Raw genomic sequence first — 24954 nt, 5'->3', positions numbered from 1 at the left:
ATTAGGAATGCATCACTAGAAGCTAAACCCTTTAGCCATACCAGCCAGGGATGGAATGAAGGGATGAAAAGGGGGGTAGGGGAGTGGTATTAAGGGCAGACAGGATCTCCCAGCACAGCCATGTTTTAGGAAAATGTGGGGAATTTGTTTTCAGCTAAAACTCCTGTGCAAAGATTCTTTCCCACTAAGGAAAACAGAATTTGGCACTTCTTACCCACGAATCTCCATGCGAATGGTGACTTCAGAAGAGGACGAACATAGAACGCTGAGATAAGAGTCATCAGCCAGAGATTGCAGAAAGCACTGGAGAGCACAAATCTCTGAGGAAGTCACTGAGAAAGATTTATAGCAACCTCTGCATGGTCACTTTTGCAGAGTGTTAGGATAATAACGTCCACATTCCCTTTTCCGATATGCTGCCTCTATCCCTAATACACAGCAGCCCTCCTCTTAGATTCTCTCCCGGTGCCCTGTCTGTCTGTATCATGCTACTCATCATATTTGGGAAGATACATGTTTATTTCCATGACCATCTAGTCAAATCTGTATCCTTCCACAAAGCTTTCCGAAGTCAGAGATGGTTTATTGTGGTCAGCACTCCTCTATCCTCATTTCTACCAGCACCTAGTACAGCAGACATGGTCCAAACACGAGGGATGAGTTAATGAATGATCCATAACGGTACAAAACAGATGCCTGATCCAAGGACACAAGGGTGTTGACAGCAGAAGAAAAACAATGGCATGCCCTCTAAGATAAAGACTCTCTGTCTTGATCACTTTTGGATCTCCAGGGCAAAGAACTGTGCCTGGCACATAGTAGGCACTCAGAAAAGATCTGATAAATGAATGACTGGGTCACAGAGGAAGATTAGCAGAGCATGGCTAGTCTCTCAGCGAGTAGGAACTAGAAGCGTGCGCTAAGACTCATTAGGTAGAATCGTATTGTATATGAAGTCACACTCACCCGTGTGCACACACAAATGCTGAAAGTGATACAGGTGATTCGCATGTCAGGGTTTGGGTCTCTGTAGTTCTCAACTAGTACAATTATTTGGTCAAATCTATAAACTCAGAGTTGCTTAAGAAAAACATCTGGGATGATTTGGATATTCACAGCAGGGATAGCCCATTATCCACTTATTACAGCCCAAAGTATACTTTTCATCATGGGTAGAAGCAGGTAACAAGACGATTCTAACATTTTGTCATAATAAAGTTCATGGTGGTCTGGAGGTGGTCACCATCACACAAGTTTACATGCTTTAAAATCTGGTGACACATAAAATCCCACTTAAAATCTACATTCTTTCAAATAACTGTTTTATTGAGGTAGAGGTGTTCTCCCATTGTATTTCCCAGGTGTTGCAATGTCTACTGCCAGGTCTATGGTATATACCAGTGTTAGGAGATTTACCAGTGGGCCTAGTAAATCATGTCCAAGAGATCTTCTGAAGATGAAGCTAACCTTACAGGGAAGATTTCAAATCTGTAACTCGAATCAAGTGAGAACATGAATCACTTGTCCAGAAAATAAAATAGGTTATGTATGTAGGTAAATTATTCAGAAAAGTGTCATTCTTCTCTGCCTGTGGATAGGTTTTCTAAAACCCGGTCTGTTCATATACATAGAGCTCCATCCATTTCTGTCGCTCTTGCTTTTAACTTTAAGAACTTTAATCTTTCAGCTCTCAGTCAATCCTTGCCAAAACTCCAGGAGGGAGGCAGAAATAATATCACCTCACTTTTGTTTAACATCTTAAGTTACAAAACGTTATCCCCACCTGACAACTGAGGGAGCTGAGACCTGACAAGATTAAGTGTTTGGCTGTGTCCAGAGTTGGGCTAAAACGTGAACAGCAATGGCTTCACCACCTCAAAATCCCGAGTCTGGTTCCATTTCAAGGAAAGTTATTAACTTTATGCTAATATCAGCTTTCTCATCTGACAACCAGGGTGACTGATGCTCATTTGGGCATTGTAAGAGTTCAAGTGAACAGCACACACGATGCTGTCCATGCAACTCAAACAAGCGTAGGGATCAGCTCGGCACTCAGAAGTCCATTTTTCAATAAAACCCACAAGGCCTGATTCGAGTTCTATAAACTCGCTATGAGATATCTTAATTCAAAATATAAGTAGTGCAGAGATCGTTTTAAATTTATGTTTTACTGCAGAAACAGGTGAGAGCCTTTTATTACAGGTCAGACCTGCTTTCTCCCCAGTTGAAAGCATGTGAAACTCCTTTTCTCTTCCAGCTATATCTATGACTGGTGCTAGTAACAGGCCACCAATGAAGGCTTTGAGACCAGAGAAAAACAGTGGTCAAAGGCGATAAGTGCTTTGTCTCAAGGGCCTAATGAGTGGACATCAATGTAGATGAGGAAAACATGAAAGCAACATTGACTATGTAGATGGGAGCACTCTTTAAAGAATGTGAAAACAGACACAAGGCCCTATCAGCGTGTGGGATGAAGACTTATTGAGATATTGATCGTGAGAAGGAATCAATAAGAAGGAATCGTCCTTATTATTAATTTAGAAAGGTTTTCTGCCTCACAGAAGTGACTCAGGAATCTAAAGTAATATTTTTCTTATGTTTCTACCTAGATTAAAAGTTCCCTGAGCCTCTACATTATCTAAAACATCTGAGTTTCTTGCCAGTACATCTCAGGAGAGATGGTCCAGGCACCTACAGATTTTGATAGCCATTTTCTTACTGCTACCTGAACGTGCACATCACAGCTCAGTCTCATAACTGTCCCTCTCGGAATGATTCCCTCATCTTCAGAAGTGCTTGTGATAATTCACCAAGCTCACTGTTCTGGCTTTGCTCTCAGCATCAATATTCCAGACTACCAGTGGGTGGGGAAGATTCTCACCATCGTGTGACGGACCAGGATGAAGGGCTACCCATGGCTGGCTCAACACTCTGTGTTTTCCATGAATCAAAGGCACTCTAGTGCCCTTCCTGGGACACAGGTAGAAAAGTACCACTTCGTCAAGATAATGATCCACTGTTTTTTGTGGAAACAAGTGATGAGAGAGACGGAGTTGGTAACAGAACACAGATGCACTCATTCAAGGTGACTTACTCCCGTCAAAGGCAGGTGTCTTATTCCTCCAGAGCCCCACTTTCTTACTGACATTCAAAGATGCATGGGGTAGGTTGGGAAGAAGCTCTCACTTAAGAAATGAGTCAGTACTCTTCCTGGGGAGCTCTGGGTGACATGCCCTCACCAAATCAGCTTAAAACCTGCCTCTTCTCGACGGTCATTCCAGGCTAGTTCTGAGGGACTTCTGTTCCCTAATCAGCTCAAAGAACTAGATGAAGCCGAGCCTCGTTCCAGAGGCTTGAGCCATCTCCGAGCGTCTCTCAGTGTGTCACAAGGCAGTAGCTGTGAACTGCACAGACACGGATTATCAGCTGATAGACAATGAGCTGTCCGTAGCCATCTTTTCCTGCTTTAGTATGCCTCTTTGTGATTGTCACACAAGATGAAAACACATCATTTTCTGTTTCACAATCCTGCTGATGACGGTACACATCCCCACTGCAGGGTTTGAAGTAGCACAGCGCAAGGTTAGGTCTAATCCCTTCAACTCGACTCCACCATTTGTAGGTAGGCTTTGCCACATATGGGCTATGTGGCCTTGCTGTGCCTAAATTTCATTAACTGTAAAATGGAGTTGCTAATAATCACAATCACACACACACACACACACACACACACACACACACCCCCCACACACACCCACAATGCCCTGGTGCACCGTAAGCATTATTCAAAGATTCGCTAACAATGTAGCCCCTTTCTCAGGCTTCAAACTCTCTTGTGCACTGGCAAGTTTCCCCGGCCCTGACTTAAGTTCTCTGGTGCTCGATGCTGCTGCCGCCGCCCTTCAAACACAGGCGACACCTCTCCCACTCTCAGTCCCAGCCCCAGGCTCCACAAAGGACACCTGGAAGACCCTTGCTTGACCTCCCAGAGTCCAGCCTGATCTTCAAGCTCCCCCTGGGATCCCATTCCCTCCATAGCACCGCCCCCTCCTTGGTCTGCTCCGGCCATTTGGCAAAAGGCCCTCCCCATCCATATGAACTGAGGAATCAGCAACACCTGAATTTGACCCTGGCTCCCCTAAATACCAAAGATGTGACCTCTGGAAGTTAAAGAACCTCCCTAAGGACTTGGTGTTCTTATCTGTACAATGGTGATAGTGGAACATATCCACAGTTCTCAAATCTGGATGTGCCTCAGAATACCCTGGGAGACTTCTTAAAACTCAGTCGGCCCCCACCCTGAATTCTGAATCCAGCAGGCATGGCTTTGGGTCTGAGAACCACATCTCTAACCAATTGCCAGAGGATTCCGGTGCTGCTGACCTGGGACCACACGTGGAGAACCACTCGGTGGGTCTTGCAGACTATGAAGAAAATTCAACGAAATAATATTCAGAGTGTGTTTGCTCGGTAACTGTTACATAAAATATAACTTTTTATCTTCCTCCGTGAAATCGACCACAATGGTAAATAAAGAAGCCGAAGTAATAATGTTTTGATTTTGGCCCCATCCCATGAGTTGAGGGAGAACACCAGATTGTAGCATTTCTCACTTCAGAGTTAGAAGCTCAGATTGTGTGGGCCTTGCCCTTCCAAAGGCTTTTCTGGCATCCAATGGAAAGACTTTCGATTTTAGAGAAGGATTAAAACATATGCATTACCCCGCAAGGCAATCTTTTTATATTACCCACTGTTTTTCACAAACTCCCACACATAGGGTAAGTTTTTAGCAGGAGTCTGTTTATGGGAGGTTCTCCATCTTCATGCTTTCCAACTCTCTGTGTTTACTGCACTTTGCGCTCTGAAACAACAAGGTAAGAATCTGAACCAGAGAGTTCAGCAGACCCTTTTCTTAAAAGGATGCGTGTTGGGAGAAAAGAAAGTGGTGATGGAGGGAGAAGCTACATTTCATAACTTATTCGCTGCAGGAAATTTAATTCAGTGCTCCACGTGGGATCTACTCTTTGGAAAAAGTAAATGGTTTACTTTTAGGAGGGATTAGAGCCAAAAGTCTTCATAGGATACAACAGTAAGGATCACGGGGTACAGCCCTGCTTACATATCTGGCTCTGCCTCCCTCTGTGACTTCCATTTCCTCCTGGGCAAAACCAGAGCTAGGCCATCTCAGACCTTCTCTGACAGCGTCACTGTCTGAGGAAGTGACACAGGGAACAGACCGTGACCACCAAATCCCTCTGCCAGACACCAGTTGCCATGTGAAATCAGTGTCTATCAATCTTTTTTTTTTATTTGTATAGATTTATGGAATGCAAGTGCAATTTTGTGACACACATAGTTTGTACAGCGGTCAAGTCATGGCTTTTAGGATATCCATCACCAGAACAAGGTACACTGAACCCATTTTTCATCTCCCACCCCTGTCCCACCCCCTCACCCTTCTGAATCGTCACAGTCTGTCACTCCACTCTACATCCACGTATGCGCATTATTTAGTTCCCACTTAGGTCTGGGCACACACTATTTGTCTTTCTGTATCTGAGTTGTTCCCATCCACGTTGATGCAAAAGAGTGTCTCTCCATCTTTATAAAGTTCTGTAGACAATATTTGAGCAGGCTTGGAGCCTCTCCCATTACAAAAGCACCGCCACCACCCGAAGGCTGTGGACTTTGTCTAGAAGGAAAAATCAAACTATGGCTTTCAGTGGGGCCAGCAAGTGACTCTCCCTCTAATAAAAAGTTATGCTTGCTGACAGTTGTAGCTATTCTGAAACATACTCGGCACCAACCACAATAGCCCCTCACTAAGGTACACCTGAGGATCTGGTCATTTTCATTTGTATTCATCAAGACTTTGATTGTGGTGGGACACCTCTGGACCTGGACCCACCTTGTTCCACTCAGGCCTTGTCTGACTCTGCACACCAGGTTGGATGCTCCCTTTTTCCATGGAATTGCATTAGGCACCTACGGTTTACAAAGGATCCTACGTAGCCGAACACAAACACTTTTATCAGAGGAATGCAAGTCCTTTTAATTATCAGACTCGGAGAGACATTAGAGAAAGACTGTATTCACGCCCTGCTCCCCTCTTGAAACTGCCGCCTGTTGTCATAGTAACTATAAATCAACCTAATAATCCATACCTTATAGTTTAACAATGTACAGCCCGTCACCAATCAATGTTATTTCTGTAAATCAATGAGAATCCCTGAGAAACAACTTTATATCAGCCCACTTCCTGTGTCCCTTTATTGTCTTCAAGAACTCACGTGTCACTGCTGCTAATCAAACTTTATATTCAGAGCAACAACTTAAATCTATTCTCAGGGCTGCAATCCTCAAGCCTAGCCCAAACAAACTTTCTACTTATATTAATTTTTCCTCCGCTTCTACTCTTTAGGTGAACAAGTAGACGATGGGGCTACACTTTAGAGTCACAGACACAGAGTGACTGCCATTTCTAGGTCAGTACTTGTAAGCTGGATAATTCCGGGGAGAAAACTGACCATGTTCAACTCTTCCCTAAAACTTGAACCCTGTGCAACTTTGGAAAAGCCATCATACACCTCTGGGCCTTGGACTTCCCTTTTTAGAAAGTGGGGCTATCCATGCCTCTGTAATATGCTCCCAGGGCTCCCATCGTCCTCACAGCATCCTGTCCCACTCAGTCTCGTTTCTGCAACCAATGCTTATCTATGAGATGGTATCACAGCAGAGGGTGTGGTAAGCAGTTGTTCACCAAACTACGCAGGGCGTGAAGGTGACTTTTCTCTATGATAGTGGAGACTGTCCATTGCCTACTTCACGTCCAAGAATGATGTTTATGAAGAGCAAGGGCTTGGGGTGTAGAGAACACGATCTGTAGGAAAGGGGTAGCCGCTACCCATGGGGTACTAGAGGTTTAGAAAGATGACACACAGGGAATGGGCTCTGCTGGGAACGCTCCATCCTGACCCCAGCTGCCTCCTTTGCCCACCCTGCCCTTACACTGCCGTGCAATGCGGCTGCCTAGTGTCAATACTTCTCATGCTAGGTATACAAATACGTTTCATTCAGGCACCCTGTTGATAAGAGGTGTTTCCCCGTCCCCAGACAGATATTTGCTACCGTTGATCCCATCTCCCTTTCCCCCCATAGTTTCCCACCACTGTCAGTCATTTTCTTATAGTATTCTGTTGGATGTTCAAGGTCCACTATATGAGTGAGAACATGTGATACTCGGATCTTTGTTTCTGTGAGAGGTCACTCAGTATTATAGACTCTAGTTCCATCCAGGTTGCTGCGAAATTCATGATTTTGTTCTTTTTTATGACTACATAGTATTCCGCGTGTATATGTACCACATTTTTTTAATCCAGTCCTCTTTTGATGGGCAGCATGGTTGGTTCCAGGTTCTTGCTATTATGAACAATGCTGCAATAAACATATATGTGTAGGTATCTTTTTTATAGAGTGATTTGAGTTCTTCAGGATATATTTCTAGTAGGGGGATTGCGGGGTCATATGGGAGGTTGAGGTTTAGAGCTTGCTCCTTGATCTTGTACTTCCCAGACTCCAGAACTGTGAGAAATAAATTTCTGTTCTTTAGGAAAAAAAAAAAAACTTCTCAAGCTGCCCCAGCTGTAGAGAGGTTAGTTCTCTGCCCATCATTGAGATGCAAATGGATGAAAGTTCTTTGATCCCTGAGAAGGATACATCCCAGCTTTTGCTCCAGATGATGGGTAGTTTGTAAACAACACAAGGTAGGCAACTGGTATCAGGCTTAGGCACCATCTCAGAGAGAACCCAGGTAAAGGAGGCTGGTGAGAGGGAGAGTTAAGGTTTTGGACATTTGTGCCTCTACTAAGAATGTGACTTTGGATTTCTCTGATCTGATTTCCCCTCATGAACAGCACCAAGACGCTTTAAATTCTTAAGACACTGAGTTGCAGCCAGGAAGAGAGGGAAGCTGGAAGGGCTGGGTGGCTCTTCACTTGGAGAAAGAAGACGGACGGGTAGGGTGAAGCGACCACTGAGAGGCAGATAGAGCCCTGGATCTCTACGGCTATGGCTAGTGACTAGTGACGAAGGGGCCGGGAAGGTGTCTGAGAGCAGGAAGGAGCTCGCAGACTTTCCAGACAGCAGCGGAGGTAAGAAGAAGCACAGCTAGACTATTCTTCCCCTCCTCATCACCAGGTAGCAAGTTCCTTGCAGGCAAAGACTTTGTACTTACCCTGAAATCAAGTTCACATCCATTAACACATTGAAAATCAAATGCCAGACTTAGAAACCACCTGCCCTTCTAACCCCTGGCCCTCTCCAACTAATGTTAAATATAAGTTCAAAAACAAGGAATCAAGCCTTTTGCCAACAGCTTTCTTTGCTATGAGAGACAGTGTCTGGTAAATCAAGAAAAATGTACCATTTACCCACTAAACTAAACACTGTCCCTTGTTATACAATTAACCAAAGCACAATTGTATGTAATACAATTATACAAGACTACAATTACACAAAAGTAATGATGCAGCGTAGATGGCAATGACTTCCACGCAATGGAAAATAACGAGAGCTTGTTTGATCAGAAATTAAGGTAGCAGAAGAGACCCCTACTGATAAAATGTTCCCTGTATTGACCCACTTGGCAAAAAACTGTGTCAGATGATAAAGTAGTATGCTTCTCCTCACCATTACTAAAGACCATCAGGGTGGCAGTCATTCTCTGGAATATTTTATTCTGAAGTCTCTAAACTAGCACATTTTAATAAAGCACACATTTTATTACCCACTTTTCAGCTGATCAAATAGGAAAAAAAGTGAAGCAGAAGAGCAGTAGGTCTGTATGGTTTGTTGACAATCCCAAGTGTAGGGGTATTCACGGAGGAGCATGTCTGCAGAGTTCCATCGAGCTATATCAGTCATTCTTAACATTAGCAGGAACTGTGCTCTGCATAACTGATCTCTGAGCTTCACGGTAGAGATACCTTCTTTTCATCCTCCCTTCCCTGAACTGGACCAGTCATCCACCTAGCTGTGGGTAGCTAGCTCTCTTCCCATCCGTCTTTCTCATTTTTTTCCGAGTATTCCTTTACTCTTTCTTTTCTTTTCCTTTCTTCTCTCTCTTTCTCTCTCTCTCTCTCTCTCTCTCTCTCTCTTTCTTTCTTTCTTTCTTTCTTTCTGTTTTTTTTTGAGTCAGCTGTCATTCTGTCACTCATCCAGGCTGAAGTGCAGTGGCGCAATCATGGCTCACCACGTGGGCTCAGGAGACCCTCCTGCCTCAGCCTCCTGAGCAGCTGAGACTACAGGTGTGTGTCACTATGCCCAGCTATTTTTTGTTTTTATTTTTTATCTTTCCGTAGAGACAAGGTCTTGCTATGTTGTTCAGGCTGGTCCTGAACTTCTGGGCTCAAGCAGTCCTCTCTCCTTGGCCTCCCCAAATCCTGGGATTACAGTCATGAGCCACTGCACCCAGCCACTTTGACTCTGTCTACTAGGCAAATCTGACTGCCTTCTGTCCTGATTCTTGCCAAGAACATGAAGCCAAAACCCGCTGGCACACAAAATTCTTCATGGCTGATCCGGACCACATCTCTGGCCATATTTGCACTACGGGTGCTGCCCACACTAGCCTACCACCCTTACTGAGCTATAGTTTATTGAATCTAAGACACCATTAATTATAAGGCATACCATTATTTTGTCTGCCACAAAGAAAAAGAAATGTTGTCAATTAAACTATTACACACCATCAGATGCAAAATGCATCCCGATATTAGATACTTTAATGCCAAAACGAGTATTTTGAATTCATGAAATACTTGCAGACCATACTTGCCCCTGCTTCTACACCAGTCCTCCTCTCTTTCCCAGCCTCTGTCAAGCCTTCCTGTGCCTCCTCCAACTTGGTATCATTTCCTGAAACATTCTTGACCTCAATTCTCTGGGGCCGGCTAAGTTGCTGTTGCTATATGTCCAACAAATAAAGGTGCATTTCTTGGTCATTTATCTTACTTTATTGTAATAGCTAATTTATGCCCTGACGAAACATGAGCAGAGACCCTGTATGACCAGCACAAAGGCAAGCACCTAACAGATATTATTCACCCATTTGATAAATGATAAATGATAAATTTTAGACTGGCGTGAGCAGAATCAGAATGAAGGAGGTAGGCTCTGGAGAAGAAACATGGGAGACATGGTAAACCTTGCTGAAAATTCAAAATCCAGCCTCTTTGGTTTTCTGCAGTATGTCTTTGCATTTAGAAACTCTGACTTAGGAGTGAGGGCCAGTTTAGAAGGCCAAACTTTACCTACATGCAGCCTACTTATGTAGTTAAGTCTCACTTGCACCCCACATTCCTATAACAAAATAAGATTTTTTAAAAGAAACTTCGAATATTATAGGAGCCAGATCCCAGGAGAAATGACGAGAGAAACCGAGCTGTTGCTGGATTTGTGGGTTGCAGAGTGAAAGTGCTGATTCTCTCTAGCCTGGGTCTGGCCTCCTCTGAGCCAGAGAAGCAGTGGGTGGGGTCGTGACAGCAAGGACTGGCCACACCCAGGAGCCACTATGTACTATGGGGCAATGCCAAAGCCCCTGCCGTAGGCATCTCAGAGGGTCCAGTACGTATCTGCCTGTGTTAGAAAGGACACCCACTGCAGTGAAGAATGAAACGGTTTAGGAGAGAAGTAATTTCTTCCTCCTTTTTGCTTTACTCTTAACTTCAAAGTAATCAAATGTTGTTTATGCATAAAATTTTAATCCTTTCACAAATTTGTATTTTGATTTAATTTGCATATCCCATTTACTGTGAGTCAACATGAGGAGAGACTCAACTAATTTAAACCATTTTTCTCTGGGCCTGAAATCCTTTCAGAAATATTTTCCATTAGGCGACTCAATTATGTCTAATGTGGCTAATGTCAGTGAATTAGAATTTTGCTTAAAGAAACTCATATTTAGAAACAGTGAGAATGGGTAGGGGGTGGGGGAACAGACGAGAAGAGACAATAATTACCTGTCTTTGATGCTACACAGATCAATGTGTAAATCACTAAAATTCCCCAGAGAACCTTGCTGAACTGAAATGAGGTCCTTGGGCTGGTTATCAATAAAGATGAGCCTCATGCAGCCTTGGAAAGCCTTAATGGGATTTAAACATTGGGAATCGGTGAGACTGTCGGGGCACCCTGTGGGACAGAGAAAAAAGAGGAAGAAGAATACTGAAATGATCCGTCATTGCTTTGGTGACCTATGGATGGAAGACCTTGAGGTCTGATTATTTTGGTGCTTTTTCATTCACAGCAGTGCACGCCCTTTCATTGTAAATCCTAGCATTCTCGGGGAGGCGACAGAATTGGCACCAAACAGGGCACACTCAATCACCATAGAGAAAATCAAAAGTGTGGTAAAGGGGAATACCAATCCTAGAACGTTTATGTTGTTCTGGGTTTTTTTTTTTTTTTCTATTAGTAAGCCACTTGCCATTCTTTTGCCTGGTATCCTTCACTTATCCCAGGAAGCAACATACTATAACTACTTAGATATTTTGGTTCCGTCTGGAAACACATTTCTAAATGCACAATTCGGTTCTGAATTACACTCTCAAAGGAAAGCATGCTTTGGGTAAGGACGGCAGCATAGTAATTGTCTGGTTAATTGTTGGCATTAACAGGCTTAGTTCCCGGGAAAGGTACACCCAGGAACGCCACTGGAATTTTGAAGTGATGTGCAAAGAAAATCCAGACGGTAAGGGGATGTACATAGTTACAGGGCTGTAATAGCATATGGGGAAGGTTAACACTGTGCCTTTTTAAAGGGTGTTCTTTTTAAATAATGCATCTCACTGATTTAACATCGCCCGTCACCCGGGCATATCTACTTCTCATTAAACAGGTACAGAGCATTGCAGGTGTATGAGTGTCTGTGCTCTTAACAAACTCCATCCCAATGGTTTTAATAGGTTCAGAGCATATGGGGCTGCAAACTTGAAACCATGGCAATAACCCATAAATAATTGGGAATTATTTCAGCCATCTCTAATAGACAGTCACTGCTGGGCTGAAGCCCAGCAGCTGGTTAACAGCTCATAGGCACACTATAAAATGAAGAGAGATGCTACAACTTCTCATTGAAGCTGCAGAGGGAATTTATGTAAGTTGACTGTTATTACCGAAACTCATTTTTCACCTTCCTTAAGTTTACAGTCGACGTGTGGGGCATTTGTTTAAACACTGCTCAAATCAGAGATAAATCTTCACCTCCTAAGCTCACTGCTCCTTAAAACCTGCCACTAAGAGCACTTCTTCAGTTGGGGGAGGGGAACTATTCTGCCTTTGAGGCATGTCAGGTGCTTATTGTACCATAATTATTCAAAAAATGTTCCCCCGAAATAAATTCAAGATCACTTTTCTTCCGCAGTGGCTGAAAGATTGCAAAAGATGAAAAATCACACACTCTGTGAGGTGTGTCTTTGGGGACCCCAAGGCCCTTGTTTTGCAGACATTATGATAACATTTGTTCTTGTCTCTTAGTTTTCGCTAGTCGGCTGTGCAGAACACAATCTGGATTTGAGCCCTTGGTCTACTACTCACTAGCTCTAAGGCCTGGTACAGATTATTTTATCTCGGCAAACACCCATCTTATTATCTGTTAAATGGGAACAACATTACGTACTTCGCAAAGTTGCTATATGATTTAAATGAGGTAAGGCACTTGAAACATTTACAGAGACTGGAAATTTCCCTTCTAAAGGAATTTTTTATCCCTGCATACATGGAGTGGGGTAAAAGACAGAAGCCTTTCGTCACCCTAAAATCAAACCACAAAGATAATACTCCCCCCCCAGGAGACCCCAGTAGGTACATTGCACCTTTATGATTTCAAAGCTTTAACCACATTTCATTGGTATGAGAGAAGTCATTTGTAAATTCTATTGAAGAGACTGCAGTACACAATTTTATTCAATACTTCTCTTCAATTTTCTAACGGAAGGAGACTTGGCAACTGTGGCCCAAACCCCAGCACATGCACATATCTACAGGAGCTAAAGCAATTTGCCCAGCCCCTGTCATGTAGCAGGCTCTGTGTTGCACATGTCAGTCATGGACTCACTTTACTTTCCCAGAAGTTCTGAAAGTGGGTTTATTTCCCTGTGTTCCATATCGGGAAGTTTAAGGACCATGTGCATCTTTCTCGAGGTCAGATAGCCATGGAGGCTAAATCCTTTTCAGAGACTGTTTCTTCAATACCAACTACTGACTAAGGCATTAAATATTGCTTTTGATAAGAGAAATACCTATGAAAGACTAAACTAAAATACATATGCATTTATAAATATTCAATAGATGCCCAATGTTGTTTTTCATCACTCCCAGTGTGCCCTTGTGTTTTTTGCCACAAGAAAGGTTCCCAGGATTCACCTAATAGTAGAGAGGGCCGAATCTGAACTGGCTTCTTCATGTGGAGATACATGTTCCTCACTCTTCTCAGCCGTCCCACTCTGTGGGCATGGTCGCTAGGGATGTGAGGAAGGAGAGGACAGGGGACCAAGAAAGCAAAGTGGCAGAGGAGTAGCCTAGATGCTGAGCATGCTGGCTGAGCCTTTCCACTGAATTTTTCCTCTTGCAGGTACTGCTGACTCTTGGTACCCTTTCTCCAAATTTTCAGCTGAGTTTCTCCTTTCCGATGTGATCACAGAGCTTGGCATGGCTACAAAAATCTCCTTTGCATGTGTTATGTAACACCAGCTCTTGTAGCTAAAGTTCTTTTCTTCCTCAGCACTGACCTAGATAATTTCTATTTGCACAGCTGTGAGAGATTTTGCTTTTCACTATTTTGGGCTTGAGAGTGTGTGTGTGTGTGTGTGCGCGCATGCACGTGTGTGTGTATGTGTGTGTGTGTGTGTGTTGTGTTGTGTTGGGAGAATGGCCTAATTGACAAACCAAGAACCATCATAGTGAAATAACTTCTCATTCCTTTCTCTCTCCCCCTTTTATTTTCTTTTGCAAAGACCGGAGAATTTACCTCCAAAGTAGTAGCTATTTCCAGAATAAATCTGCACCCAGGTGGTGTCCGGAGCCGGGGAGGCTGCCTCGTAATCCAGGGTAAGAGTGATGCGGTTTCTCCTGGCATTGATGCTGACCGAATGCCACAAGCCATCATTCAAATTGCTGCCTGCAAAAGAAACAGGAAGAGCAAGTGTAGGGATACTGGATCTGGGCGGTCTAGAGAGAGGAGGCTCATTTCCCAGAGGTCCTTGCACATTCTCAGAGCAGACCCCGCTCCTCACTTGGCTCAAGCCAAGCCCTGGCTGTTCAACAAGAGTCATTTTTCTTCCTCTGTTTACTGCTTCATTCTATTTTCCTCTCCTTTTCTGTAAAAGTAGCTAAACCACTTCTGATAGGTTTGGCTTAAACACAAAAGGGCAAAACACAAAATTGTTTATATACTCTAACTAGAGGCATGTCATACATTCACCGATTTACTGATGTATGAATGCAGAGGAAAAGGAAAAAACTAAAACAAAACCTCAAAATATTAAGAGCAATTTCATCTTTGGGAGGTGGAATTATAGGCAATCTTCATGTTCTCACACATTCCTACCAATGACTTATACCTTGTTTTTAGTAAAAAGTGAATTATTTTTAAAGTGGATGAAGAAAGCCAGATTCCAATGATATGTCAGACAGAGACAGCCTCCTGTCAGAGAGAGGTAACAAATTAGTTCAATACCAGTCTTTTTAGGGGATACTGCCCTAAGTGTCTATCTTTGCTAAGCTCTGGTTTTATCATCTATAGATATTATAATGTCTGCTCTGTATCATTGCTAAAGGAATCAAATGAGATCAGGCCAGGGTTTCTAAGCTGCTTAGGGCTATAGTGGCTATTCTTGTAAAGTTCATTTATCTTCTCTTTGTTTGCCCCAGACATCTTTGGTGTATACAACATTACTTTATTGGGAAACTGTATGGAGAACTAGTTACAAAAGTCTAACTATTTCCTTTAAAAATTGATCATCTATTAAGACCATCCTCTATGGCTGAGTGTAGTGACTTCCACTTGTAATCCCAGCACTTTGGGAGGCAACAACAGAAGGATCACTTGAGACTGGATGCTCAAGACCAGCCTGGACAACACAGTGAGACCCTGCCTCTACAAAAAAAATAATAATAAAATTAGTTCAATGTGGCAGCACGTGCCTGTAGTCCCAGTTATGGAGAGGCTGAGGCAGGAGCATTCCTTGAGCCTAGGAGTTTCAGGGTGCAGTGAGCTGTGATCACACTACTACACTCCAGCCTGGGCAACAGAGTAAAACTTTGTCTCAAAATAAATAAATATACACACACACACATACACACATACATAAAAGAAAAGAAAAAGACCATCCCGTCAGTGAAACATGCTTGCTGATGGAAACATAATTATATTAACTAATTTGGTCACAAAGATTTATCTGTGGTGAGAGGCCCACAGACACACAGTTCTTCGTTCAAGACTTATTTATTGTGCTCTGCTATGCATTGAGTTGACTTCCTACTCACTGCCTCAGTTTCCTGACCTGCAAAAAGGGGTCAATGACTATACTTACAAGCCTATAAGCCACTGTAAGGGCTATAGTCATTAATACAGTGCATATGCGGAATAGTTCCTGTCAATCATACATAGGCGGTAATGTTAATTCCAACAAACAGACAGAGCTACAACTACTAGATGGTCCTGGCATTAGGGAGCACAGATACTGACCTCACACAGTTTCTATCCTGGAACAGTCCATAGTTAAATGGCAGTGATGGATGCAAAGAGGATGAAAATACCATCTTTTGAGTTCAGGCTAGTGGGGGAGAAAGAAACAAGCAAACAACAACAGCACTTGTAGTTCTGGGTGGAACAGTAATATGTGGGCGGAGAAGAAAGAAGCCCTGACTAACTCCACATTCGGATCCCAAGAATGTTTCACAGAAGTGGGTGAGAGTTAAGGGACATTTCAGAACACGAGCAAGAGTTTTCAACTCAACGAGCGAGAGTTTCTGGAGACAGAGAGCCTGTACAAAGAAAAAAAGGCCTGGGGTGAGAAGCCGGAGAGGATGGTACGCAGGCAGCAGAGAAGAAGATTCCATCACCCAGGGACTCATGTGTCCGTCTCAGGATAATGTGATCACTTTGACAAACAATTCTAAGAGCATTTTACCTAGAGCAATTCCGTGAGAATCTCTGGGGACGGGCCCTAGGCATCTGCGTGTTTTATAAAGCTCCCCGGGTGACTGTAATATGCAGCCAAGGATGAAAATCTCAGCTTCAGAACATGGGCATCCACGAGGAGTCTTCAGCCTGGTGATGACAGGGTTGGAGGTGTTTATTCAAAGAACCAGGGCTGCAGAGTAGATGATAGGAACCAGAAGGACTCAAGGCTGGAGGCAGAACTGGCCAGGCCGGCCCCAGGAGACAGAATGATAGGGTCTCCGCTACAGTCACAGCAGGGAAAGTGGAGAGCAAGTGACAGATTAAGAGCTATTTCTGGAGGGAAAACAGACCTGTCTTGGTCGAGCCTACCGGAGCAGCCCCTGAGAAGCCAGTTGGGAAGGAAACACTGACAATCACAGCAGAAGCCTGCTGGGCTGAATGGCGAGTGAAGACCCCTAAACGCGCACATGGCTGGAGAAGCTGCCTGGGGAGAAGCGTGACACCAGACTTGAGGCCCAACCGTGTTTGCACCAAGTCAGTCATGCCCCATCTGCTCAGGGCAGCCCAGATGTGGGGGACCTCCTGTGTTTGCAGCCAGGTCCCTCCCAGGCAATCTCCACGGCAACCCTGAACATCTGTTTGGGGTGGAGAGGAGAACCCAGAGGCTTCTCAGCCTGGTGGCCTCACTTCCTCCCACCGGCAGTTAGTTGTCCTCAGACAGGGCCAGGGTTGGGGTCCTGGCCACAGGAACTCTGCTAATGAATAAAGACTCTGTCGGGGGTTTCTTGGCGATGAATACTTGACTTATTTCTGGGCTATCTGGGAGGCACAGTCAACTGTACGTCTTTTCTCTTCACTTTAGTTTGCATACACATTTGAATATATCTGCATAACATATGGGACTGCATTTGCAGGTGAACTAGACTGAGCTGGAAGGGAGTCTGTTACTAGTTCAGTGTAAAAGGTCTAAATAGTTCCCGAGGGCCAACAGCCCTGATAGGCATCCGGATGGATACAGAAGAGAAGAAAGTACATGCGGAGGCCACAGGAAGTGTCCCCATTTAATTAGACAAAACTGGCCCGAGAGAAAAGTCCACTCAATGTGAGTCTGCAGGGTCACAGCATTGGTGTACGTGTGCTAATTGTGGGAGTTGTCCCTTCCCACGTCATAAGTGTTTCTCTCTTTAAAGTTTTCAGACAATAAGGGTTTCCTAGGCTGATTTTTTTTTCTTTGATCTGACCTTTTCCTTCATGGCCCTGACTCCCTGCAGGAGAAGCCTGTGTGAAAAGCTTCGCTATTTAAAGGGGAATTGTTAGAACAACAGTTGCTAGGTAACACTCGGGAGGGGCGGCTTTTGAAAATGCAGAACCCTGAGCCCACACCAGGTTAATTAAGTCAGATATTTTGGGGTGGCCCCAGGCCTTGGAAGGTTCTATGATCCCTGGGGATTTGGTTGTGCAGCCGAAGTTGAGAACTACTCGATTAGAAGTGTCCAAAGAGAAAGAGGACAGGAAAACAGGAATCATGTAGGGAGCTGTCCCAGAGAAGCTCCAAGACAAGCAAAGTGGCATATTTTCCCCTACAGTCTTCATTGTCTCCCAGATAGCCTTCTCCACTGTAATCTGCTAACAGACCCCAAATAACACTCATAGAGATTCCCCACAGTCTGGTTTTTAAGGATACTTTTCTAAAGGAATGAGTTGAAGTGCTATTAATTATTCACGAATTAGGGAGAATCCGTTCTATCAGATTGCTTGCTTCCCAAAGCTCCGTGACATAAATGGCTCTGAAAGAACAGATGTGCTCAAACAAGGAGCAGAAAAGGGAACACATTTGAGGCCAGGAACACCTGGATGGGGAAAATCCTCTTGGGGAAGAAGAGCAGGCTATCTAGGGCCACTCTGGAACACTAAACACTCACATGGTTTAGGAACAGAGGCTCAAGAGATGAGACTTGGGTTCTGGAAAGAGAGCTGGAAGATGGCAAACATTCAACTTCTGAACTTTAAACGGGTGCTGGGTTTCATCGGTCGTCTCCCAAACTGGCAGAGAATAAAAACTGATTATACTCAGTGTTAGTGGGTAGAGAGGGAAACAGGCACTTTCTTATGTTGCTCATGGGAGGCTAAGTTTGTATGTGTTTTTGGAAGACAAAATGCCAGCCGGGCTCGGTGGCTCAGCCTGTAATCCCGCGCCTTGAGAGGCTGAGGTGAGTGGATGGCCTGAGCCCGCGGGTTCGAGACCCGTCTGGGCAGGGAGACCTCATCTCTACAATAAATCAAAAAATCAGCCGGGCGTGGTAGTGCATGCCTGTAATTCCAGCTACTTGGAAGGCTGAGGCGGAAGGATCACGGGAGCCCAGCAAGTCGAGGCTGTGGTGCCTGGGAGCGTGCCACTGTGCTCCAGTCTGGGCAACAGAGTGGGACTCCAACTCAAAAAAAAAAAAAAGGAAGACAACATACCAATAAATATAAAAAAAGTCCTAAGAATGTCATACCTCATTCACTATAAATTTTATTCTGAGGAATTATTCCTAAAATAGTAACAGAGCTGCAGCCTTAATTTATGATGAAGATAGTTCATGACCATTATTTACAATAGCAAAAATTCACAACCACCACTATTTCCAACTGTAGCAGGTTAGATAAATCAAATGTGCTACACTCACAATATGAAATACAATGTAGTGATTAAAAATCATACAATCTGAGCTGGGCTCGGTGGCTCAGCCTGTAATCCCGCGCCTTTGGGAGGCTGAGGTGAGTGGGTTGCCTGAGCCCGCGGTTCGAGACCCACCTGGGCAGCGAGACCTCATTTTTACAATAAAAAAAAAAAAAAAAAAGAATCATACAATCCAAGAGTGCCGTTGATATCCTGATGACAGAAAAGTGCTAGCTAAATAGTATATGTTGCACAATTCCCATTTTGTTAAAAACTAACACCAAGAAAAAACACTGGAATAATGAAGAATAATGGAATCACAAATTATTTTTATTTTTTCTTCTATGCAAATAATTTTTAAAGTTTCTTTTAGAATGCATAATTTTTAGAATCTTAAAAAATAACTAACAAACTGTTTAAGCTGAAATGAAGACCAGAAAAAACTTGTATCCTTTTTCATTTGTGCCCTCATGTCTGCTCCTGGGTCCCGGAATTCGGCCTAGGGTATCACTATAAAAAATTCCTGGCAGGGAGAGAGTAAAACAGGCTTCCCTGTGCTTCCCCGGAAAACAAATCAAGACTTGGAAGGTTTTCTCCGTAAAGAAAAAAAAAAAAAAGACAGTTTGTACTCTTGCAATAACTGAACTTGCAAATGAACCTTTGAAAAACAGGCTGATTTTAAAAATAGCTAATAATACACGCTACCAGTATCAAATGACTACAAAAGGCACATTAAATATATAATTCCTAATTTTTTGCAACAGTCCTGGAGGTCAAGTTCATTGCTCATGTGATAGATGTAACAGAGAAAGGTGGAGAGGCTGCCCAGTGCCCTAGGGCTACATGGGAGCAGAGACAGCATTAAAAAGGAGGTGGCAACAGCAGAACTGAGCTTCCTCCGGTCACCACACTGACAAGGGCTGCCAGCCCCACCCTGCTCCTGCCGTCACTCTGATGACCAGGGAGTTCTGCAAAGTTTTATTTTCTGCTGCGAATTCAACTTTGCTTTTGCTTTTGTTATTTTTCGGTACAACTTTACTGGGATAAAATTCACATTCCACACTATCTATCTTGAAGTACACAGCTTAATGGTTTTTAGTAGATTCAGGATTATACAATCACCACAATTAATTTTAAAACATTGCATCGTACCCAGATGAACTCGCCTACCTTTATCTGTCATCTTTCTGTCTCTTGATCCCTCCAACTCCAGCCTTAGACAACCCCTGCTGCTTTTGTGCCTGTGTGGATTTGCCTATTGCAGACCTTTCTTATAAATGGAATCATCCAATATACCCCATTTCATAATTGACTTCTTTCACTCAGCATCTTGTTTTCGAGGTTAACTTATGTGGCTTGAATCAGTGTGTTTTTATGGATGAATAAGATGCCATTGTATGGATGTACCACATTTGGTATAAGGAAAAGGAAGATCATAATCTGTGTTGCTAGGTGTCAGTGAAGGGATCTTTAAACATCAACCATGACTCGATTATGTCATCCAAGCCACACACAAACATGCAGAGATACAGTCTAAGCCAGAGCAGAATCCCCAAGAACTACTGAAGGACATTTGAGTTATTCCTACTTGGGACATTTTTACGAATAATGCTGCTACGAACATTTGCTTACATGCTTCTGTAAAGACGTATGCTTTCAATTTCCCGAGGTGTGCACTCTCTAGGAGTAGAGTTGCTGGGTCACATTGAATTGTTTGATGTGTTCACAGGGTTCAAAATGTTTGAGGTTTAATTTTATATTAAAGTGTTTTATTATTAGCGATTTTAGTTTCAAGGTTGTTAAAACTCCGTTTTGTTGCAGGACTCCATTTTGTTAGCTGAAACCCCTTTGGGTCTGATGCAACATTCTTAGAGTTTGCGTGCAATCAACTCCCACAGCCCTGTACCCACCCAGTGTTCACCCTTATCTGAGTCGCACCCTTACCTACCCTTGCCTAACCCAAAGGCAGATGTTCTATCTCCGTAACTTCTTGGTTTCTCCAGTTTTTGCCTATGAAAAATCCCTGAAAATTTCACTTGGGGTTGAGAGATTTTGGTGTTACAAGCCCCTTCTTGACCTCTGGCTATTAAAAGACTCCTAATTTGACCTTTTGCTGTGCGGGCAATCTATTTTCCGGCAACGTGGTTACAACAACATGGTAACTCCATATTGAACTCTCTGGGAAGCAGCCAGACTTTTTCCAAAGTGGCTGTACCAGTACCACCAGACAATTTCATTTTTAACAATGCCAACTTCAAATTTTAGTCCTGTCCTTTTGTAGATCATCTAGTTCCTGAGAAAAATTAAAATAGGATTCAAGTTTTGTTTCTCAGGATGTCTACTTATGTCTGAACTTAGAATTCTTGCCAATCAGTATTGTTTTGATTTTGTTTTTCTAGATAAAACCCCAGGATCGTTATGAAACACCCAATATGTCTTTTAAAATACTTTTTGTAATGAGATCTTTACAACTATTTATAGTTCACATTTGATAAAACTGGTACTCAAAGAGGTTAAGTGATATTGGAAGGGCCTACTTTTTTTTTTTTTTAAGTCAGGGTCTCACTCTGTCTCCCAGGCTGAAGTGCAGTGGAACGATCACGGCTCACTGAAGCCTCGACCACCTAGGCTCAGGTGATCTTTCTGCCTCATTCTCCCAGGTAGGTGGGACTCCAGCCATGCACCACCGTGCTCAGCTATTATTTTTTTTGGTAGAGATGAGGTCTCACTCACTATATTGCCTAGGCTAGTCACAAACTCCTGTGCTCAAGCAATCCTCCCACCTCGACTTCCCAAAGTGCTGAGATTACAGGAGTAAGCCACTGAGCCTGGCCTAATTTTTTTTATATAAGAGTAGGGTTTGGGGTTAAAGCAGGGTTTCTCAGTACTGGCACTGGGCACTGGGTATTTTGAACTGGCTAATTCTTTGTAGGGATGGGGTATAGCATGTATAGCAGCATCTCTGACTCACTAAATGCCAGTAACAACCCCCCCACCACCAATATCGACAAATATCCCCCAGGTGAGTGTTAAGAGGGGAAAGGGTGGGTGTGGGTAGGAATGGGGAATCTCCCTTGGAGGAGAACCATCTCGGGTTAAAGAAATAATTTTGAAGTCTCAGAGTCTTAACAGGCTCTTGCTCCCGGGCTCTTGCTCTCACTTGTACCTCTGTTTCTCTCTCTAATTCCTCCATCAGATTTCTTAAAGATCTCTGCACTTCAATCTTCATATTATTTTTATATCTCTCTTTATGTTTTGAGGACAGGCGGGAAAGCAAGATCGCAATCTGTGTACCAAGATGTGAATAAACCTTTGAAACTGAGTGGCTATCCAGGACCCTGAAACATCAAACATAACTAGACTAGGCCACTACAGCTACACACAAACATGCAGAGATACAGTCCAGGCCAGAGCAGAGTCCCAGGGACTCTATTTCCAACCCTGGAAATTACCTGCTACAGAAGTCCTTCATGCCTTTATTTGCCTAGTACCCCTTGCTCTGTGCCCTGACACTTACAACGTCTAGGAATTTAGACCGATTTCTTAATTTCTCTAATCCTATTACTTCATCTGTAAAATAGAAACAAAACTGATTGCCTTGACTTGAAAGTCTCTAGGCTTTCTCTTCTCCAGAAAACCCAATTCAGCTGTTTTCCTCCGTCCTCTCACACATGCCCTTATTTAACAGTTCAAAGACAGTTTCAATTTTTGTGAGAACAAAGTAGGACATATATAAATAATTGAATAAAGCAGTCTTAAAATGTCAATCATAGAGTAAAAGAGTATATTTCAATTACTAGTACCATTATGTTACAATTTAGAGCCTGGGTTCTGTTTTTCTTGGACACCATTTACCCATCAATTATTAAATTCTATTAACTCTTCCTTCCATAGGATGGGTTGAATTCCCATATTCCTTCAAACTCCCTTGTCTCCTTTCATTCTTCTCCTTCTGCCTGTACCGGGAAGGTTTGAGATGGCCTCTACCTTTTCTCAGCTTCCTGCCTCTTTCTAAGAAGACACCTCACTAGATCCAATATCTAAAGAGCAAGGTTATGGACCTCGTCGCAAAGACACCTCCAGTGGGTCGTGGCAACCAGAGAATGAAACTCACACTGCTTAGCTAGACACTCTACTGCTTCTGTAACCCAGTCTTCCTGTGACCTCCCAACCTCCTTTTACAGTATCCCACACAAATTCCCGACTCCAGTGGGCCTGGCATGTGCTTCATGCTCCTAGTAAACACTTAGCAAACTGGTGCCTCCACTCTCAGCTTTTCTTCACCTATGCGCTGCCTTTCCCATCCCACTACCCAAATTCATCTCCCAATCCTCCAAAGCCCATTTTTTTGTCTTATTACATCCTCTCCTAAACTACACAGTCAGAGAGCATACGCTTTAGACTTTTTATCACAGTCCCCTAGCCCAGTGCAGGGCACATAAAAAATGCTAAATGATTGATTGATTGAATAAATGAATAAGTTAATAAATCAGGAAATAAACAAAGCAGGCTTTCCTTGGCTAGACTGGTGCATAGTAATTTCTCCTTCTAGATTCTTGTTACGTCCGCTGTCTGATCTATTTATTCCGTTCGTGTTATTTACTGCCTTGTGGTATTAATTAACAATTCGTCTGTGTAAGTCCCATCTCCCCAGCGGGACAACAAGTTCCTGGGGTCAGAGTCGGAGTCATGTTTTCATGCCCGCCTCAGCCTCAGCAGGGCCACATCCTGCCCTCTCCAAATGCTCATTGATTGATTGAGCTACAGACCAGCTGAATCTCCACTGCCAAGTGTCAGCATCAGGACCCTCTCATGAGCATTGGCCATAAATCATGGGTTAAACCGTTCCTAGTTGTTGAAGCCTGGCTCATCTTTCAAGGTTACCTGGATCCTGAAAACCCTTGATGAGGGTATGAAGGGAAAACATCTGGGTTTGCCATCCACTAGGGTCTGATAGGAAGTTACAACGCATTTGTGTTTGGTGGTGAAGGTGTTGTTTCCCCGTACAGACTTGAGTGCTCAGCTCAGACATCTGCATGCTAAAAGTTAAGCTCAACTCTGAAATATGAGACAGATATTTCCCTATTCCCTTTGAGATACAGCGTAAGGTGGGGTTTTGTTTGTTTGTTTGTTTCCAGCTGACCACTCCTGGATCACCTTTCTTGTAAGAAAGTTCCTGAATAAAGCCCATGTCACCTAAAAAAAAAAAAAAAAAAAAGGAGAGATACAACACAAATTCTGGAATTCCTGCCCTGACATGCTGTTTCATCATTTTTCTGTTCTCCTTTGCCCTCTGTCCCAAGCACCCCAGACCCCCCCCCCCATGGAGTCTTATACCTATGCTTCTTCTATTTCTCTTCTCTGATTAGAGCAAATCTTTTTCCTCCACATTATTTGGTCAGATTCTATACATTCTTCAGAGCCAAGCTGCATTGTCCCCATCTCTAGAAAGACTTCCCTTTGCCACCCACCCTGGTGTCTCTACTTGTCTTCCCCTACAGCATCCTGGGCAATGTCCTATTGTGTTATGAACACCTTCTTACTGTTTCTGTAAACAATACCTAGGACTTCCTGGAGGGCAACGCCTCCATACTCAGGTATGAGCATAGCACCTAGTATACAGTAGACACTCCAAAAGCTTCCTGAGCTAAATGGAAGCAAAGTGAATTATATGAGAGAATTTTCTTTTTCTTTTTTTTGAGTTGGAGTCTCACTGTCGCCCAGACTGGAGTGCAGTGGCCGCTCCCGGCCACCGCAGCCTCGACCTGCTGGGCTCCGGCGATCCTTCCACCTCAGCCTTCCAAGTAGCTGGAATTACAGGCGTGCACTACCACGCCCGGCTGATTTTTTGATTTATTGTAGAGATGAGGTCTCGCTGCCCAGGCGGGTCTCGAAGTAGAAAATATGAAAGAATAAGAGAAGTGATTGCAAGTTTAACTAGTAGAGTAATCTGCTATAATAATAACAAATCTTCCTCCCTCAGTTCCTCTTTTGAGTAAGAGGTAGAGAAAAAAAAGCAAATTAAGAAATAGAATGCTAGCCGGACTCGATGGCTCAGCCTGTAATCCTGCGCCTTGGGAGGCCGAGGTGAGTGGATTGCCTGAGCCCG

The 24954-nt window shown here is 43.5% G+C and overlaps 1 protein-coding gene across 1 annotated transcript in view; it reads right to left on the bottom strand.

Annotated features, from left to right (window-relative positions):
* Window positions 1-24954, bottom strand: part of CNTNAP5 (contactin associated protein like 5) — a 697937-nt gene that overhangs the window by 379329 nt on the left and 293654 nt on the right. Inside the window, exons 11-12 of the mRNA XM_021716185.1 lie at window positions 14027-14176; window positions 11019-11190 (exon numbers count right to left, since the gene is read on the bottom strand). Of these exons, the coding sequence (XP_021571860.1) occupies window positions 11019-11190; window positions 14027-14176 (322 nt within the window). The remainder of the gene's footprint in view (window positions 1-11018; window positions 11191-14026; window positions 14177-24954) is intronic.

This window comes from Carlito syrichta, unplaced genomic scaffold, assembly GCF_000164805.1.
Source record: "Carlito syrichta isolate Samal-C Ts95f unplaced genomic scaffold, Tarsius_syrichta-2.0.1 Scaffold308256, whole genome shotgun sequence".
NCBI lineage: Eukaryota > Metazoa > Chordata > Mammalia > Primates > Tarsiidae > Carlito > Carlito syrichta.
This window is presented reverse-complemented; position numbering and strand designations above follow the sequence as displayed.